Genomic DNA, 19,421 nt, shown 5'->3' with positions numbered 1-19,421 from the left:
GAGATGACGAGGACACCATGACTGCGATCACGTGATTCTCCAACCTACATGATGATGACACAAACTTTCTGTTTGTGCCACAAATACTTTATAGAATCCAGGAAAGATATATATCTTGGTACCGTGTTAGCCAGTAAGCTAGATCCCCGTGTTAGCCAGATCCCAATTCACATCAGGACAACAAGATACCAGGTACTTTCAGCTGCGTCACATCTAGTGTGGTGTACTTAATTATTTGTACTAAATGTCCAACTGGGGGTCTGTGTTATGATGCGGTGGTTTAGGAGCAACATGGAACGAGCTCTGAAGGAAGTGGTAACTGTACTGACCGCAGTCCCTAAGCTCAACACAACACTAGAAGTAGCCGTGGGATGCTCCTAACTCTCCCTAGGCATCTCGTCACAGCCTAAGAGCTAACTACCCCTAAAGATAGAAGCAGGAAAACTATCTTGCCTCAGAGAAAATCCCCAAAGGATAGATTAGCCCCCCACAAATAATGACTGTGAGTGGAGAGGGAAAAGACATACACAGAATGAAACCAGGATGAGCACAGGAGGCCAGTCTAGCTTGATAGATAGGACAGGATGGAATACTGTGCGGTCAGTATAAAACACTACAAAAATCCACGCAGAGTTTACAAAAAATCTCCACACCTGACTAAAGGTGTGGAGGGTAAATCTGCTTCCCAGAGCGTCCAGCAAGACAGAATTAATTCATACTGATAACACTGGACAAACATAGAAAGCACAGAACGGAAAAGTCCACAATCTGTGAACAGAAGTGGCACTGGCTGAAGGAAAGAGCCAGGCATAAATAGCCGAGCAGAAAAGACGATCAGTGGAAGCAGCTGCTGACAGCTAACTCCAAGGAGCAGCCATACCACTTGAAACCACAAGAGGGAGCCCAAGAGCAGAACTCACAAAAGTGCCACTTATAACCACCGGAGGGAGCCCAAGAGCGGAATTCACAACAGGTCTGTATGTGGGGGAGACAGGGCAGAAACTGAGAACAAGGATGAACTCTCATCGCCATACAATACGAGAAAAAAAGAATGGATCTACCTGTGGCAATACATTTTTGTCTCCCAAATCATAACATTATGGACATGAAATTACTTGTGTTAAAAGGTAACTTCAAATCTCAGAGAGACAGAAGAGTCTGGGAATATAAACTGATGACCACCTTTGACAGTCTTAGTGCAGGAATGAATGTGTCACATGGATTTATGTCTTTTTACATCAACTAAGGAACTTGCCCCTCAGACCATGTGGGGTCATCACAACAGAGACCCTAATCAGAGGACAATAAAACATTCTTATCTAAGAACTGGCCCAATATTTATGGACATAACTGTTTATCACTCATGATAATTTTGCTTCATGTCACCTGTCTTATCCATGTTTTTTTTTTTCTGTGCTATGTTGTGCATAAATATGTGATTCTTCAGAATTTCTTTTAGTCTATGCCTGATGAAGAGACCTGTGTAGTCTCGAAAGCTTGCAATTTGTTACCATCTTTTCAGTTAGCCATTAAAAGGTATCAACCACTGAGGACTCTCAATTCTAAATATTTTTTTATAGAATCCAAAAAGCTAATAATAGTAACTATAAACTTGCCATATTCTACCCATGCTCTGAGCGGTCAAGGCTTGGACTCCACAACATCTCTGAAGATGTCTTCTGGTGTCTGGTGGAAGATCTTTAAAAGTGGTGATTCTACTGGCACACTTCCCCATCAGGAGGTCAGCAGGCCGATGGCATCACATCTACTGATACTTGTCAGGTTGCGAGCGGTCAACAAGAATTGTCAGAATAGGAAAGGTGCATGATACCTTCTGATCGACGGATATTCTGCTGACCTCCTTATGTGGAAGCGAAAGAGCAGGAATCTGACGTCCACTACTATACAGTGTCTTTGTAAGAGCTCCAGTGCAAAAAAAAAATAAAATAGATTATTAAATAACACTATTATATACTGTATGACGTACCTCCTAATATAGTGTATTATACAATACATTATGCTACATTATACTGTGTAAGGCGACTGCCCTACACATAGTTGATGGGGGATATGTATCACTGAGGGGGTTGTCCTCTGTGATGTAAACCTGGAGTAATGCTCTAGTGCAGAGGTCCCCAACTCCAGTTCTCAAGGCCCACCAACATGTCATGTTTTCAGGATTTCCTTAGTTTTGCCCAGGTAATAATTGCATCACCTGTGCAATGCAAAGGAAATCCCGAAAACATGACCTGTTGGTGGGCCTTGAGGACTGGAGTTGGGGACCTCTGCTCTAGTGCACATAGTACTAAGAGCTTTGTTTGGTGCATCTGGGCCAGGTTTTACCTGCAGATTAAGAGATGGGCGGTCTAGCTACCCACATACCCAACCCTGGGTGTGGTTCACAAGGTAAAATGGAGTCTATTTGTTTGACACATGGTCTGTATCTCGAGGTAAGACCTCCTGCATGATGTCTCCAGACTGAGCCGGTATACTAAGTGCTATCCAGCCTCTGTGTCCTGGACTGGCTCTAAAGTGACTGTGTTGGAACTGTTTACTTTGTTTTGCCTGCACTGAATGGCCGTTTATTTTCCTTTGCTTGTTTCATGGTTTATGAAGCACCAATAAACCAGCCTGGACATTTAAATGGAAACGGTTCCGGTGTTGCCTCACCACTCACCCAAGTGGGTAGCATTTCCATAATACTTATATAATTATACTTTACCATATGCTGTTTAAGTATATATATCATGTTTTATCATGCAATATATTATTGAACTTTACTATATTACACTGTTACACTATCAAATTATTTATTATTATTTATTTAGTGCAATTAAATGAAATCTGTCAGCAGGTTTTTGCTATCTAATCTGCAGGCAGCAGTAAGGATTGAGACCATGATTCCAGCAATGTATTAGTTATGCTACAATCACTGATTACTCTGCTGCAGATCTAGCAGAGCTCGGAATGCTGAGCTCTGTATAACTTCACCCACGCTACTAATTGGCAGCTCACTGTGTACTGTATATTGACACAAGGCTGCTAAACAGTGGTGGAGGAGTGGTTGGACTAGGAGGCATGAGACACCTAATCCTACAGTGATAATAAAATCTGGTTGTATTGAAAAATCGAAACACAGCCGAGTAAGTGACACATCCTAGGAATCAGGGTCTCTTCCCATACATTATACTGCTCTTGGATACCCTTTAATTCCAAAGCACTTTGCAAACATCATCATTGCTTTCCCTATTGAAAATCACAATCTACATTCCCTATCGGTACGTATTTGGAATGAGGGAGGGAACTGGAGAACCTGAAGGAAACCCACGCAAACATGGGGAGAACCTACAAACTCCTTGCAGATGTTGTCCTTGGTGGGATTTGAACCTAGGACCACAATGCCGCAAATTAATGCTCCAATATACTACATACTGGTTATATGGCGCAATGCCAATGGCGGTAATACTCACATTCCAGCTTATCCTCGGGTCTTCCTCTTTCCAGCAGTGATAAATAACACACGATATCTTTCAGCTGGATGACGTCAGGAGGTCGCAAGGACACCGGGGATGAAGATCGTGATGAATTGTTGCTTCTATAATTCATGCGAAGACCTACAAGGTGAAGAACAATGTCATTAGGACACACAGTTATCGATATTGGAAGAGACATTCAGTGCATAAAAAAACAACCGCGGGGACGACTTGCGGGAATTTCTGCAACACGGTGTCTCCATTTGTCAATGATGGATCCCAATAAAGTAAACACTTCACAATCAATTTTGGTTAACGGACCATATGAACCCATTTCAGCGATGTAAGATGAAAGCAAGGTGAACTTTAAGACGTCTTCAGATATTCCGCTGAGACATTTTTACTTGATTGTACGGTTTAACTTGTTTCAGCGAAAGACCAAACAACTTTTCGGGATCCAAAAATCTTCCAGCCGAAGGATTAAGAGGTTAGAAAAATGACCACAGCCCCCTTGTTTCCATCAATCTGAAGAGTACCAGGTCATGGACCCCACTGATCTCTCCTCATGGAGTTTAGATCCCCACCATATCGTAATGTGATGTCTGTAGATTTCTGAAGGTTAGAGCCTCAAATTATACAAAACATCATGAGTTTTAATTTTTTATTACACTTTATTACAAATTTAACCAAATGTCGGCTCCCTAGATACGATGTCCTCTTCACCTATCATCACATTCGAGAACAGAGTCAATGGCGACTCACTGGTTCTCCTTGAGGAGCTTCAGCTAATGCACTGAAGGCTAAACGTACATGCAATAGAAAGTATGCAAAATGTCTCTCCTCCAAAAGTCAATGTGTGACCCCTTAAACAACCTTGAAACAGTGTTAGAGCAAATATTGGCACCTGTAGGCAGCTGTTTCAGAGTTCTTGCTTATAGGAGGGTACTGAGCGCGTGAGAGTCCTTGGTGGCATTTCTTAGGTAGTCACGCTTTAAGACTTTTTCATGGGTCAGGCATTGGTTCATGATGTAGCTAAGCTAAATATAGGTGGCACGAGAGAGACAGCTTTCTTCCTTTCAAAGGAGAGAAAATTGGATTTGCATCAAATTTATTCAATGCAATTCATATCTGCCTCTCCAGATCCAATAGCATAAAAAACATAGAGAAAAAGTAAAAAAATATATAAATATACAGTATATATATATGTGGCACCCCTAGGGGTATTTGCCACAAAAATAGTTACTGACAGTAAGTACAAATACTAAAATAGCAAGACTGCACTACCACCTCCGGCCAGAAGGGGGAGCTCCAGAGACTCCCCTTGATCCATTCTGGTCTGAGAGAAGAAATGGCAGTTGGGCTAAGGAGCTGATAGTGAGAGGTCATACAGCTGAATTTCTAACAGCCCTATGACGGTTTCCAGGCCCAAATCACCGGCCTGAGGAGAAGAGGGATAGAGAAAAAGGACATTGTGAGAACCGGGTAGCATTAATCACTACCCAGAACAGGCGCAAAGACGGATACCGGATCCGTGGCTGTATTTATTATATATAATACAGCAACCGGAAAAACGTGAGGTGATATCAGCTTCACTAGGGCCGGATGCAGCAACAGACACAGAGTTCAGCGGTACTCCTGGAGGGGGTAAGCCGATAAAAGGACTCGGGTTGCCCGTCGAACCAGGACCCGGAGGGGACAGATTGGGCCGGCAGCCAGTTCACATACAGCAGCAGGGCCACACAGAAATTGCGCACAATAAGAGGCGAAGACCCCGGCAGGGTCAAAGTAACTCAGAGTTCCCATACAGACTCCGGTGACAGGACTGGTTGTAAATCCTTTTATGTTAAAGTAAACTGGTTAAACGTTTCAGTGCCTCAGTCTTTCATTTGGACAATAGCCATCTATCCAGGATCGAGATCGTCACCGCTGGGAGAACCTGCTGCTGATCAAGTAAGTGCCTGTCCCCTCATGATACCCCTTTACACTGTGCATTGCCTGAGGCCACAGCACCGGGTCAAGCCACCCGTGACATCCCCCTCAAGAGACAGACTCCATTGGTCCGGTGCTGGGTATCCCGGTCTCCTGGGCGTCACAATTGGCGTCACGAACAGGATCTAGCCAGCCCGTATACCGGGTATTGTGTGCCGTGATTGGAGCCCAAAACTGTGAAAACTGGGATGAAAAATCTTGAAAATTGACTTTATTAAAGAAAAATCCATTCCCCATTGAAAACTATTGAAAGTGACTTTTCCCCATTGGTTATAATGGAGTAAAGATGGCCGCCATCCCCTGAGGTAATCACCTCATAACCGTTAGGCACGAGACTGTTAATTGAGCTACGCCATCACCTGAGCCCCAGTCTAACTGAAAAACTTCAGAATCCGCCATTACAGAGCGCGGTGGGTGGGAGCAGCAGGGGGCGTGTCATTGTGGGCGGCACCAAGCTGAGCGCTCTGACATCAGAGCAAGGGGAAAATCGATCCTGCTGCACAGCGGAACGAATCTACACTATCCCGACGGAAGCGGAGGACCGGAAGGGTCCGGATTAACTAAGGGGGCACAGTATGTCGCAGCACGGAGACGCCGCAGCACCCGGTAATGCAGCTGAAAGACAGAGTGTCAATAGAGAGTCCGGTAGCGCAGCGGTGCAAGGAGTGGCGCCCATCATGCCGGTGCTGATGCCATATACCCCAGGTGGCCCGTGGCTTCCAATGTATGAAGGTGAGCCTAATACCCTTGACGATTTCAGAGAAAAGATGCTGGCCCATTTTGACATGTTCCCTGTGGGTGAAGTTCAGCATGTTAGTCTCCTGATGATGCAGTTAAGTGGCCATGCTAAGCGAGAAGTCACAGCATGGGCAGCTGATCTAAAAGGCACTGTTGAACGCATATTTGCTGGATTAAAAGCTACATTTGAAACCACGGCCAGCAGCAAAGCTAAAATACGATTCTTTAATTGCAAACAAAAAGCTAATGAGGGCGTGAGAGACTTTGCCTTAAACCTGCAGGAAGCCCTTAAATCACTTACACTGGCTGAACCCATTTTTAACACCGGAGCGGATAAACTGCTAAGAGATCAATTTATTGAGGGACTCTACACCCCTTCTCACCGGGGGCATGTGAGCATGCTTGTTTTTAAGAACCCTGAATTGACATTTGCCCAATTAAAGGAGAGCGCTATACGTCTCCAGCTGGCAGAGGCACCTCGGGATCAGGAACCTGCGCAACCCATGGCAGAGGCTCCTCAACAACAGGGAGTGCCAGTGACATCAGCTATGTCCGGGGCCATTGCTAAGCCCCTGGGGCCCAGTACTAATGAGGCTCTTCAACAAAAGCTTGACTCTTTAGCTGATGTTGTTGCTTCAATGGCTAAAACCATGCAGGAGATGAGAGGACACAAGATGGAGTTGGCAAACTGTAGAGAGGATGTTCCATGGATGAGACCCCGGAGATACCCGACATGGAGAGGACGACCCCGCGACCGCTACCAACCGGATGGACAGCCCATTTGCCGCCGTTGCCAGCAGCCGGGCCACTTTGCATGAGATTGTGATTTAAACGGGAATCCCCTGGGAATGCGGGCCGCTTCGCAGGAATGAACTTTCAAGGCCCAACACCCTGGCACGACAGGTACATCGGAGGACGACCCATTATCCCTATCGTGCTGGACGGAATTCCCCTCAACGCTTTGCTGGACACAGGTTCCCAGATTTCATCTATACCGTATATCCTTTATAAGAGGTACTGGGCTGATGCAGATATTGATAAAGGGCCCTCTGATGTTGAACTAGATATATGGGCCAGTAATGGTAAGTTGGTACCGAAACTAGGATTCAGGGAGATGACCATAAAGATTGGTAAAGTAGAATTGAAGAAACAGGGTATAATTGTTGTTGATGTTGACCGGCGGAACTGTGAACCAACTGTATTGATAGGAATGAATGTGTTAGAGAACTGCTTTTCCGAAGTCATTTCTGTCTTACAGCAAAATGCTGAAACTGCCCAATCCTGCCAGCAGAGAGTTCTCCGGAGGGAAATAAAAGTATTGATGTTAAGGCAACAGGTAGAAGTTGCAGGTGGAGAAATCGGCAGTGTGAGGGTAAGTGATCCAACGTCTATTGTAATCCCACCAAAAACAGAAATGCTGGTATGGTGTAGAGCAGCCATTGGTACTAAGGGACGAGATTATCAAGCCTTAATAGAACCAGTGTACACCGACAGCAGGCCCACTATACTCACAGCACGAGGGATAGTCGAGGTACACCGGGGACGAGTGCCGGTACGACTTTTGAACTGTGGAGAGGAAGAGGTCACTTTGCCAAGGTATGCTACAATGGCAAAGCTATATACTGTTGACAACAATGCCATCACAACCATTGAGCCCTTAGAACCAACCTGTCAGGTGGAGGGCAATGGCTCAGATGGAGAAATGGAGGATTGGTGCCAACAGCTACACGTGGGCATAAATTCAACACCTACCCATCAAAAACAAGGGGTGTATAGGCTAGTGACGGAATATGAACAAGTCTTCAGTAAACACCCATTGGACTTCGGACGGATAGAAGGGGTAGAACACACAATCCCCACAGGTGACCATCCCCCAATAAAAGAAAGATATAGACCCATACCGCCCGCTCACTATCAATGTGCAAAAGATATGCTGAGGGAAATGAAACAGGCCGGGGTAATAAGAGACAGCTGTAGCCCCTGGGCGGCCCCTCTAGTGATTGTCAAAAAAAAGGACGGAACCATGAGAATGTGCGTAGACTACCGGAAGATTAATAACATCACCCATAAAGACGCCTACCCGTTGCCTAGGATAGAAGAGTCCTTAACTGCTTTGAAATCTGCTAATTATTTTTCCACCTTAGACTTAACAAGCGGGTATTGGCAAGTCCCTGTGGCTGAGCGAGATAAGGAAAAGACGGCATTCACCACACCAATGGGTCTATGTGAATTTAATCGCATGCCGTTCGGACTCTGCAACGCATCCGGTACCTTCCAGCGGCTGATGGAATGCTGCCTCGGACACAAGAACTTCGAGACCGTCCTCCTGTACCTAGATGATGTGATCGTCTACTCAAAGACTTACGAACAACACTTAATAGACCTGGCAGAAGTGTTCGAAGCCTTATCCAGGTATGGCATGAAAATCAAGCCATCCAAATGTCACCTTCTCAAGCCAAAGGTACAGTACCTGGGACACATCGTGAGTTCGGAGGGAGTAGCACCAGATCCCGAGAAAATAAGCGCCATAAGGGATTGGCCAAGACCTACCAGCGCAAAAGAAGTGAGACAATTCCTGGGATTGGTGGGTTACTATCGCAGATTTATAAAAGGATTTACCAAGTTGGCAGCACCCTTGCAAGACACCTTGGTAGGGCAGACGAAGAAACCTTCAAACCGAAACCCTCCTTTTCAGTGGAACGACGAAAGGGAAGACTCCTTTGAACAACTAAAGAAGGCACTAACCGGAGAAGAGGTTCTGGCATACCCAGATTACCATCAACCTTTCATCCTCTACACCGATGCCAGTAATGTGGGACTAGGAGCGGTACTGTCACAAAAGCAAGAAGGTCGGGAGAAAGTCATCGCCTTTGCAAGTAGAAAGCTCCGGCCTACTGAAAGAAATTCAGAAAATTACAGCTCCTTCAAATTGGAACTACTGGCAGTAGTTTGGGCTGTGACGGAGCGTTTCAAACACTATCTGGCCGCTGCAGAATTTATTGTCTATACTGACAACAATCCGTTGACCCACCTGGACACAGCCAAATTAGGTGCGTTAGAACAGCGATGGATAGCCCGGTTATCTAATTACAACTTCATAATCAAGTATCGAGCAGGTCGCAAGAATGGAAATGCCGATGCCCTATCCCGGATGCCACACTTGAGAGATGTAGAAGAGGAAACGGGGGAGCTTGAAGAAATTGAACTACCAGCGTTCCATCGTCCCAAGGCAAAACATCATCAGTCAAGTACCTATCAGAAACAACAAGAGGTGAATTTTAATCCGTTAGCACACCATAGATGGGCTGACACCCAAGACAGCAATCCGGCTGTGAAGTTGGTGAAGGAACTGTTGACTGAGCAAAGTGCATATCCCGATGAGGATGCCCCAGAAGAGACGCATCAACTCTGGAAAGAGAGAGGCAAAATGTTCCTGTATCAAGGGAAGCTCTGTAGAAGATACACCAATCCGAAAACACATGAATTGGTTTGGCAGATTATTGTGCCTAAACAAGATGTGAAGATGGTCCTCGAAGCTTACCATAATGGTGCTGGTCACTTCGGTTGGAAAAAGTTAGAAGTACTTCTAAGAGAAAGATTTTATTGGGTCGGGATGAGAAAATCAATCGAACAGTGGTGCAGAAATTGTGGCCCGTGCAACCTCAGAAGAAACGATCAAAAGAACCAAAGAGCACCACTGCAGCCCATAATCACCAAACAACCACTTGAACTTGTAGCCATGGACCACGTGAAGTTGACACCAAGCCGGTCTGGCTATGTCTATGCCTTGACCATCGTGGACCATTATTCACGCTTCTTGGTAGTAGTACCCGTAAAAGATCTGACAGCAAAAACAGCAGCCAAAGCGTTCCAAACGTACTTTTGTAGACCCCATGGATATCCGGAACAGGTTCTCACCGACCAAGGTACAGCCTTTGAATCAGAGATCTTCAGAGAATTCTGTAATATGTATGGTTGCAAAAAGATCCGGACGACGGCCTATCATCCACAAACAAACGGCTTATGCGAGAAGATGAACCATATTGTAATAGACCTACTAAAGACTTTACCTGAGACAGAAAGGAATCAATGGCCAGAGAAATTGCCTGACTTGGTGGATCTGTATAATCATGTCCCGGTGAGCTCCACCAACTGCACCCCAGCTTACCTTATGCGTGCAAGACCCGGCCAATTACCAATCGATCTAGAAATGGGAATTCTGAAACCAGACGCAGAAGTTCAAGACTCCAATTGGGATATCATACGGCAAAAGCAGTATCGCCAAGTGCAAGAGAGTGTGGAAAGAAGCCTTCAGCAAACTAGAGAAAGACAAGAGCGAACTTTCAACCAGAATGCTCTAGCGACCCCATTAAGACCGGGTGACCAAGTGCTCAAGAGAAATCGTCGAACCAATAAACTGGACAATCAGTGGGAAGCCGTACCCTACACAGTTTTACCAACAAGAATGGATAATCCTAAAATGTGTCTCATTAGCAAAAACGGAGGCTTAACATCTGTACTAGTGTCAAGAGACAATCTTAAATTATGTCCGGAAGCATTGAAAGAGCCAGACGTTGTCCAGCCAGAACCAGAAGTTATTCAACCCATACAGGTTCAACCAGTAAAGGAAAAAGAAGAGGAAATGTATCACACCTGTATAGGAGACTTTCCCAAAACCCTACTAACATACCATGGTGCAGTAGTGGTTCCCATGGTGGCCTTTTACCCAACACCGAACCCAATACCAGAAGTCCCAAGACAGGAAGAGGCTGACCCCGTACTACAGGAGATTCCAGGCCAGGAAGAACAGATTCCTGATCAGAGTGATCCCATTCACGGTGGACTTGCCAACTCCATAGTCATGGAATTATATTTAGCAGAGCGGGCAGATACTACATCCGCAGTAGACAGTAGTACACCACATGAAGAGATACCGCTATTACGTAGATCACAGTGTAGTACCCAGGGTCAATTACCGGCCAGGTATGCAGATTACCAACTATAAAGCTCATAATGTGAATTGTATATATGTTATGCCGTATATAGTTAAACAGAAAATGTAGTATAGTCATTGTTATCAGTCTGCAACGTTTAAGCCCAGTGCCTACAGAGACTTGTCTGTATGAACTTCTTGCATATTCTTGAACTTTTTATCAGCCCGGAGGCACTAAATCAAAGCTCCGGAAAGACTGCTTTTTGAACTTTGCTTTTTGCTCTTTTTGAACTTTCTTTAGACTTTATATTGATAACTCCGTTGGAAAAATGGAACTAAATTCTTGGACACAAAGTGCAGTGCCTTTCCTAGTACCTTCAAGGATAGAACTGTATTAATGGACGCTATTTGAAGTGACTTTTTACAGAACTATATTTTTGTTTCCTTGAGTGGTTTTTGTAACTTTTAATTTTTAAGACTCTGTACATATTAATTGTTATTTCAAAATGTTATTGTCCCACAGTCCCGGAGTACTGTTCTTAACTAAGGGGGAATGTGGCACCCCTAGGGGTATTTGCCACAAAAATAGTTACTGACAGTAAATGCAAATACTAAAATAGCAAGACTGCACTACCACCTCCGGCCAGAAGGGGGAGCTCCAGAGACTCCCCTTGATCCATTCTGGTCTGAGAGAAGAACTGGCAGTTGGGCAGTTGGGCTAAGGAGCTGATAGTGAGAGGTCATACAGCTGAATTTCTAACAGCCCTATGACGGTTTCCAGGCCCAAATCACCGGCCTGAGGAGAAGAGGGATAGAGAAAAAGGACATTGTGAGAACCGGGTAGCATTAATCACTACCCAGAACAGGCGCAAAGACGGATACCGGATCCGTGGCTGTATTTATTATATATAATACAGCAACCGGAAAAACGTGAGGTGATATCAGCTTCACTAGGGCCGGACGCAGCAACAGACACAGAGTTCAGCGGTACTCCCGGAGGGGGTAAGCCGATAAAAGGACTCGGGTTGCCCGTCGAACCAGGACCCGGAGGGGACAGATTGGGCCGGCAGCCAGTTCACATACAGCAGCAGGGCCACACAGAAATTGCGCACAATAAGAGGCGAAGACCCCGGCAGGGTCAAAGTAACTCAGAGTTCCCATACAGACTCCGGTGACAGGACTGGTTGTAAATCCCTTTATGTTAAAGTAAACTGGTTAAACGTTTCAGTGCCTCAGTCTTTCATTTGGACAATAGCCATCTATCCAGGATCGGGATCGTCACCGCTGGGAGAACCTGCTGCTGATCAAGTAAGTGCCTGTCCCCTCACGATACCCCTTACACTGTGCATTGCCTGAGGCCACAGCACCGGGTCAAGCCACCCGTGACATCCCCCTCAAGAGACAGACTCCATTGGTCCGGTGCTGGGTATCCCGGTCTCCTGGGCGTCACATATACATCTCTCCCTGGTTCTCACCTGTCGCTCTCACTCATTTGGTCAATCTTTTGGGCACCTTCGGCGCCTCCTATACCGAATTTACCATGTGAAGTCATGACAAGGAAGAGCAACAACATCCTGACGTGTCTTACTCTACAACTTCCTCTGGTCCATGGCTGAGGAACTAGAATCCTCTTTCTCTCGATACCTCTTCTGAGGAATAGGACCAGGGCAGCTTTATCTCTGACATTGCGAGAGATTTTATTATTTTATTTAACGGCCTTCAGCTTGATCTCGATTCTCAAGCCATGAAAACTTCATGGATTAATTTCTGTAGGTAGATCAATCTTGTGCAAGCCTAGATAGGTCCACTAGGGTCTTCTGCACTGTTACTGTGATACTTTCAAGCCATCGGGTTATTGGTCTTCCATATTGTCTTGTTCCTTCTATTCTTCCGACCACAATGTCCTTCTCCAATGATCGCTCACTTTATATGATGTGTCCACAGTAGGCAAGTCGAAGCTTAGTGATCCTTGCATCGAGTGACATGTCTAGATTGATTTTTTCCAAAGTTGATTTGTTTGTTCTTCTTTCTATCCATGATATTGATAACAACCTTCTCCGGCACCACATAACGAAGGTGTTGATTCCTCTTCTGTCTTGTTTCTTTATCGTCCAGGTTTCACATCGGCTTGTTTCTACAAAAAAAACCAAACTATGTACGAGCTGTATCTTCACCGCCAGTGATAAAGACCTTGATTTGAAGACCTTGTCCAGTGACTTAATTGAGGGACCTGATAATAAGAAATAAGTGATGCTTGCAGGGAGGAGGACTCTGACCGGTGGCCACAGTTTCCAGTGAGGTCGCTACATCAAGGTCATAAGAATCTTTTTGCTCAATTCTAAAATCTATATTTTTTCAATACTTATTGGCTCTTTAGAACAAAATGGCAGCCAACTGAATGCACGTATCTAAAAGAAAACTTAAAATTTTATGTGAGATTTTAGGCAAATTTGATTCTTCTCGAATCGATTGGCTCATCTCTAGTACCGGATCCTCTAGGGTTAGGCTGAAGCTGCTCGGGGCAAAATGCCTCCATGTTGCCGCTCGAAGCTTCCTGTGTTGACGGGGCTCTTATAGACGGCAATGAGGCTGTAATACGTACACTATGATTATTATACACAAGTACTGTTATTAGGCAATGTGGAAGGATCTACAACAACCCCCCGAAAGGAGATGATATATATTGAAAGACATTGATGTGGAGATTATAAATTATATTATATTAGACCAATAAACTCTCAGAAGAATTATCATAAAATAATCTCGTCGAAAGTAAAGATCCATCTACGGTCCTCTCCTTTCCGAACGCGTTGCTCCTGATGTGATGTGACAAGCTGTAGACAGCAAACGATCTCATTGTTTAGCACCTGACAGTGTTAAGCAGACTATTGTCTCTTTCTTCACGATTCACTAACACGGATGAATAATTACACATTTACACTGCGTGGATAGAGACAACCTGTCTATCAAGGAGAGTCATAACTGTGGGGGACATGGTTTACAGAAAGAATAATTACCGTAAGAATAAGAACATGACATCAGTGAATATTGGCATTTAAGTTTAGCAAAACAAGTATGGAATCCGATAATCGCTTCTTCCTTTCTCGTACAGCACACAGCTAAGTTACATGCGCATATGGATGAGGTGTCGATTGTAGCCCCTCATTTACTACATTTTGAGCCAAACGTTGAATTGTCAAATAACAATATAACATGGAAGATATGAAGAAAGTGAAGGTACAATTAATAACAGCACTCCATGTGGTCCGGAGTGGTATTGCAAAGAGTGCAAAAATTACCAATTTTATCATGGTGCCACTACTGTCAAATCAATGCATTTCTATAAATAAGTCAATTGTAATATTATAGGGTAGCATAGATTTATCAATGTTATTAAAGGTGATGTCCGGGAGTCAAATGTTAATTACCTATCCTTGGGAAAAGTCATTCATATAAGATCATCAGATGGGTGGGTCAATGATTAATTGTTTGCATTTAATAGTGCCCCTCACATTTACTTGACCCCTGTGCTGCCTACCTCCTACTCTATTCTCTGCTGTCCTCTATCACTAATGTGCCCCATCTATTCTACCCACTATTGTCCTATACTACCTAAGATCCTATTCCTATCAACAGTACATGACATCACATCAATAACAATGAGGTGCCACATATAACCGTGTGAACAGCGTCCAGGAGAAAGAAGGCCGTGAGGTTCCCCACCACCTCCTTACAGTGGAGACATGCTGGGCTGCACGTAGCCACTAGGTACCACTCCCTTGGCAGTCCCAAATAATGCAGCTGCTGACCCCAGGTGTCAGGTTTGAGTTTCAGGCACTGGCCTCACTAGGACCAGGGGTTCGAGTTGAAAACTGGCCATGTGAGCATCAAGAGTTCGGGTTCAGGAAAGTGGATAGATAACAACTAGCAAACTTAGGGTACCGTCACACAGTGAAATTTTGATCGCTACAACGGTACGATCCGTGACGCTCCAGCGTCGTAACAATATCGCTCCAGCGTCGTAGACTGCTGTCACACTTTGCAATGTACGACGCTGGAGCGATAATTTCATGACGTATGTGCGATGTAGAAGCCGTTGGTTACTATGCGCACATCGTATACGATATATGTTACACCATGCGATCATGCCGCCACAGCGGGACACTAGACGACGAAAGAAAGTTTCAAACGATCTGCTACGACGTACGATTCTCAGCGGGGTCCCTGATCGCAGGAGCGTGTCAGACATTGCGATATCGCTCGAACGTCACAGATATATCGCTCGAACGTCACGAATCGTGCCGTCGTAGCGATCAAAATGTCACTGTGTGACGGTACCCTAAGGACAGGAGACCTGGCAACATACAGTTGCACACACCAACATCAATAACAAATTATCTCAGGCACCTCACAGTTGGGGAGGGAGCATTTTACTATGTGCGCACGCTGCCTCATTAAGAGCAGTGGAACGCGAGCGCACATCCACTAAGCATACATACGTGCACTGGGGAAGGAGAGAGAGAAACACAGGCATGCTGCCGCAACTGGAGCAGTGAGTGTTGCCGGGAAAAGATGGACATTGCAGTGACACCAGAAAAGTTGAGGCAAAGTAGTGATGTGAGTGCTGCAAGAAGCAGTGCAGCACGATGGCCTGAGACTGGGAGGAGCAGAGCGGTGAACACAGTGAGTAGGATGTCACTGATCAGGCATGCGAGTTACCGATGTAACACTGGTTTGGCTTATACAGGAATAACAAACACTTAATTGATGGAGTTGATGACTGATAGACCCCCACCAATCCAATATTATTCCTAAGGATAAGTCATCAATGTTTTAAGTTCTAGACAATTAATTAAAGACGACTTGTCACCACATCAAAAGTGGCCAGCTTATTCTTTTATTTCATTCCTCTTGCTCTCCTAAGTATTCTGTATTTTTGTTATTTGTTTTTTTTTTTAAACTGACATAAGGATCCAGAGAAATATAGGCCTTTTTATGTACTACAAATTGTTATTTTTTTATTATGGGGTGGATGCTCAAAGGGAAATAATGCAAAGCAATCTAAAGACACGACCCAGAGGATCCTGTAAGCTACGCCCCTCAATAAAAAACACAAAAATCAGCAATAAATAAAATCACCATAACTGTGTAACAATATAGCAGATATATATGAAAAAAATGTCATATTCCAGGGGACAGCAGAAGTAAAATAAGAGCAATAACTGGCCACTTTTGACCTGAATACAGGTTTTCTATAAAAAAAAAAGTGATTCCGCTAGGTATTTTATTAGAAGCTACCGTACATAATATGTAAGAAAAGAGGACAAAACAATGAGAAATTAGCAAAAATCCTAATACAGACTGTATAATAAAATAAATGGTGCCACCCAGAATAATACATTTGTGAGATATGTACCATTCTATGAACAAAATGAAGTGAAAAATAACTAAAATGGTCAGTGAGTTTTGCAAATGTTACTGTACATGTCACTTGCACCATGTTAATAATTACGATGAAAACGTGTACCAATTTTGGCCACTTACAGATTAAGGTATCCTTTTCGAATTGTGCATGACTATACTAAGTAAACAATTGGTGGTGTTTATTTTTTAAGGAAAAAATAACACTAAAAAATAATTAAAAATACTAAATATTCTAGCATTGTTAGCACCATGATAGCTTAATAACATATAGCAGTTTTCAAATTTTTGTTGACCTGCAATACCATGCCCCACCATATGGTGTGCTGTAATACAAAAAATAAGAAGGAGGAGCAATGACGATCACCAGGTCATATAGTCACAATTCTGTTTAGTGTTACAATATTTGCAATATGTTCTTATGATGACGTAAGGTTAAACAAGATCATATTCACAACCTACCACCAGAAAGAAGCGCTGTTTTACTCTGCATTGAGGGACTTGGGTTTTGGAATCTGTTGCTAAAGGACATGAAAAGATGTTTGCAGAATTCATCAGGCAGGTCAACCTCCAAAAATGTCTTCATAAATAGCTGGAAACCTTCAAAGTCAATTGCCTGGTGGTAAAAAAAAATGTAGACAGGAAGCATTAAAAGACAATTTACCAGTCATCAATCACTGACAGTGTCCTTGTCGCCCTTGCTAAATTATACCTCTTCTTCAAAGTCCAATGTGGTATAAGGGAAGAGAACTGATCAGCGCCCTAAAGACATTATTAGCTGGGAAAAAAAGCCAGTTTAGCTATTATTACCGCTAGTGTAATTCTAACTTCTACAGTCATGGCCAAAAGTATTGACACCCCTGCAATTCTGTCAGATAATACTCAGTTTCTTCCTGAAAATGATTGCAAACACAAATTCTCTGTTATTATTACTTCATTTAATTTGTCGTAAATCAAAAAAACAAAAAAAGAATTGTCCTAAAGCCAAATTGGATATAATTCCACACCAAACATAAAAAAGAGGTGGACAAAAGTATTGGCACTGTTCAAAAAATCATGTGATGCTTCTGTAATTAGTGTAATTAACAGCACCTGTAACTTACCTGTGGCACCTAACAGGTGTTGGCAATAACTAAATCACACTTGCAGCCGGTTGACATGGATTAAAGTTGACTCAACCTCTGTCCTGTGTCCTTGTGTGACCACATTGAGCATGGAGAAAAGAAAGAAGACCAAAGAACTGTCTGAGGACTTGAGAAACCAAATTGTGAGGAAGCATGAGCAATCTCAAGGCTACAAGTCCATCTCCAAAGACCTGAATGTTCCTGTGTCTACCGTGCGCAGTGTCATCAAGAAGTGTAAAGCCCATGGCACTGTGGCTAACCTCCCTAGATGTGGACGGAAAAGAAAAATTGACAAAAGATTTCAACGCAAGATTGTGCGGATGTTGGATAAAGAACCTTGACTAACATCCAAACAAGTTCAAGCTGCCCTGCAGTCCGAGGGTACAACAGTGTCAACCCGTACTATCCGTCGGCGTCTGAATGAAAAGGGACTGTATGGTAGGAGACCCAGGAAGACCCCACTTCTTACCCCGAGACATAAAAAAGCCAGGCTGGAGTTTGCCAAAACTTACCTGAAAAAGCCTAAAACGTTTTGCAAGAATGTTCTCTGGTCAGATGAGACAAAAGTAGAGCTTTTTGGGCAAAGGCATCAACATCGAGTTTACAGGAGAAAAAAAGAGGCATTCAAAGAAAAGAACACGGTCCCTACAGTCAAACATGGCGGAGGTTCCCTAATGTTTTGGGGTTGCTTTGCTGCCTCTGGCACTGGACTGCTTGACCGTGTGCATGGCATTATGAAGGGCCCAGTGTGAGAAAACTGGGTCTCCCTCAGAGGTCATGGGTCTTCCAGCAGGACAATGACCCAAAACACACTTCAAAAAGCACTAGAAAATGGTTTGCGAGAAAGCACTGGAGACTTCTAAGGTGGCCAGCAATGAGTCCAGACCTGAATCCCATAGAACACCTGTGGAGAGGTTTGGAGAAGGCAGCCTTCAAATATCAGGGACCTGGAGCAGTTTGCCAAAGAATGGTCTAAAATTCCAGCAGAGCATTGTAAGAAACTCATTGATGGTTACCGGAAGCGGTTGGTCGCAGTTATTTTGGTGCCAGTACTTTTGTCTGGCCCATTTTTGTAGTTTTGTGTGAAATGATCAATGTTTTGCTTTCTTTTGTGCTTGTTTTTAACCCCTTCCCGACCTTTGACGCCACGTAGGCGTCATGAAAGTCGGTGCCATTCCGACCCATGACGCCTATGCGGCGTCATGGAAAGATCGCGTCCCTGCAGATCGGGTGAAAGGGTTAACTCCCATTTCACCCGATCTGCAGGGACAGGGGGAGTGGTAGTTTAGCCCGGGGGGGTGGCTTCACCCCCTCGTGGCTACGATCGCTCTGATTGGCTGTTGAAAGTGAAACTGCCAATCAGAGCGATTTGTAATATTTCACCCATTATAACGGGTGAAATATTACAATCCAGCCATGGCCGATGCTGAAATATCATCGGCCATGGCTGGAAATACTAGTGTGCCCCCACCCCACCCCTCCGATCGCCCCTCCCACCCCCCCGATCTGGCCGGTACACTGCTCCGGCTCCCCTCCGTCCAGTGCTCCGCTCCCCCCCGTGCTCGTGTCCGCTCCCCCCGTGCTCCAATCACCCCCCCGTGCTCCAATCACCCCCCCTGCACTCCGATCCACCCCCCCCCGTGCTCCGTTCCACCCCCCCGTGCTCCATTCCAGCCCCCCCCGTGCTCCGTTCCACGCCCCCCGCGCTCCGTTCCACCCCTCCCGCGCTCCGATTCCCCCCCC

The 19,421-nt window shown here is 44.6% G+C and overlaps 1 protein-coding gene across 3 annotated transcripts in view; it reads right to left on the bottom strand.

Annotated features, from left to right (window-relative positions):
* The window catches only part of DGKB (diacylglycerol kinase beta), a 790,513-nt gene that overhangs the window by 569,221 nt on the left and 201,871 nt on the right, over positions 1-19,421 (bottom strand). For all 3 annotated transcript variants that reach the window (XM_069729311.1, XM_069729309.1, XM_069729312.1), the window contains exons 5-6: positions 17,017-17,170; positions 3,471-3,614 (exon numbers count right to left, since the gene is read on the bottom strand). In XM_069729311.1, coding sequence (XP_069585412.1) covers positions 3,471-3,614; positions 17,017-17,170 — 298 coding nt within the window. The remainder of the gene's footprint in view (positions 1-3,470; positions 3,615-17,016; positions 17,171-19,421) is intronic.

The sequence above is a fragment of the Ranitomeya imitator genome, chromosome 6 (genome assembly GCF_032444005.1).
Source record: "Ranitomeya imitator isolate aRanImi1 chromosome 6, aRanImi1.pri, whole genome shotgun sequence".
Classification (NCBI taxonomy): Eukaryota; Metazoa; Chordata; class Amphibia; order Anura; family Dendrobatidae; genus Ranitomeya; species Ranitomeya imitator.
The sequence above is the reverse complement of the archived record's forward strand: the minus strand, read 5'-3'. Positions and strand labels throughout refer to the sequence as shown.